The sequence below is a fragment of the Perkinsus marinus genome, assembly GCF_000006405.1.
Source record: "Perkinsus marinus ATCC 50983 genomic scaffold scf_1104296972122, whole genome shotgun sequence".
Classification (NCBI taxonomy): Eukaryota; Perkinsozoa; order Perkinsida; family Perkinsidae; genus Perkinsus; species Perkinsus marinus.
This window is the reverse complement of record NW_003201856.1, coordinates 1-1514: the sequence shown is the minus strand read 5'-3', so window position 1 is coordinate 1514 and position 1514 is coordinate 1. Positions and strand designations below refer to the sequence as shown.

General features: G+C 49.3%; 1 protein-coding gene across 1 annotated transcript; it reads left to right on the top strand.

The window, feature by feature from the left end:
* Positions 1-42: 42 nt before the first annotated feature.
* Pmar_PMAR013950 (Citrate synthase, putative) lies at positions 43-945 on the top strand (the record flags this gene model as incomplete). Its single annotated transcript, XM_002766652.1, has 6 exons — positions 43-49; positions 94-213; positions 260-404; positions 449-632; positions 677-786; positions 840-945. 6 exons carry the CDS (start codon positions 43-45, stop codon positions 943-945), a joined length of 672 nt encoding a protein of 223 aa, XP_002766698.1.
* Between the last annotated feature and the right edge of the window lie 569 nt (positions 946-1514).

Genomic DNA, 1514 nt, shown 5'->3' with positions numbered 1-1514 from the left:
TGCTCCATCAGACTGGATACGACACCCCTCCCTGATCGAGATATGATCAGTACGATTCTTTCATATCTACTCAGTGGAGCGTATTGTGCACAGAGACTCTCGATAAGTCCTTCATATGCTACGCTGAGCACGACTACAATGCTTCGACTTTCGCTGCTAGAGTCACTACTGCTACATTGAGCGATGCTTATTCAGCTTTCACTACTGCTATTGGTAAGTAGATGGTCAGGAGGCACTCGAAGGCTGGTATCGATATGAGGTACCCTAAGGGGCCCCTTGCACGGTGGGGCTAATGAGGCCACGATGGAGCTGCTTTCGACGTTCGAAAGCCCCGAGGATGCCGAGAAGAAACTACACGAAATGTTCACTAAGAAAAAGCTGGTCATGGGGTTTGGGCACAGGATGTGAGTCTGAGCTACACTATGTGAAATCAGTGGCAACTTCATAGATACAAGACTGGCGATCCTCGATCACCGATAATGGAGGAGTGTTCAAGAGCGCTGTCTCAGAAGCCTGGTCGGACATCTCTACTCTTTAACATCTCGAAACGGGTGCAGGAAGTATTGAAGGCCGAGAAAGGCATGTATCCCAACGCCGACTTCTACAGTGCCTCAGCCTATCACTATTGCGGAGTACGAAGGCTCATGATCATTCTATTGTCATTGCTTATCCGCAGGTGCCAACACCTCTCTTCACGCCTCTGTTTGTGTTTTCGAGAATAACAGGATGGACGGCCCATATCGTCGAGCAGAGGGCCAACAATAAGCTCATCAGACCGACTTCGAAGTAGGATGGATCACCAGTGAGAAAGTCTTCAGTGAACTGTTCGCGTTTGGAAGATACTGCGGTCCTGAGCCGAATCAGAGGGTGGTGCCGATTGATGAGCGTCGTGATGAAGGAACAGCGTGTAGTGAGATGGATCATGGGGAACGGAGTCGATTATAACAATGATGGGAGTAAAAACTAGTGCGCTTGTGTACAAAAAAACCGTACTCGGGATTTGAACCAGGGTCTCTCGCTTGCTAGCGTATCGCGTCTGTTTTCAGGAGGGCCAACGCTGCCAGCGGAGATGGGATCGGCTATCGAAGTAGTTCAAGTAGCTGTCGACACACGAGTCTTAGCGGAGGCTTCGATTTCTGATATCTTTCGAATGATTTTAACTTATTTGTTTCGCCCACCGCATGTTTCGTTGTCATGGGATCGTTCATCATCAATCCGGCCACTAGGGGGATGGCCTCTTTCGAATACTGCGAGGCTCAATCAACTCCTTGTACACGAATGCACTCATGGTAGATTTTGTGGCGTTTATGGCTGCTTCCTCCTCCCCGGTTGACATTGAGCTGGGAGGGGTCGATGAGATGGAGACGTCCCCCCTGAGAACAGACGATTATACTCCCTCTTCACTTACAGTAGGCTCTTACTCTGTATAGTGGATCGCATTGAAGATTCGCGTTTTCAGCTGCAACTCGCGGTGTTCTTTTTCTGGGTTGGTGGTTGGGGTATATGTGACACAA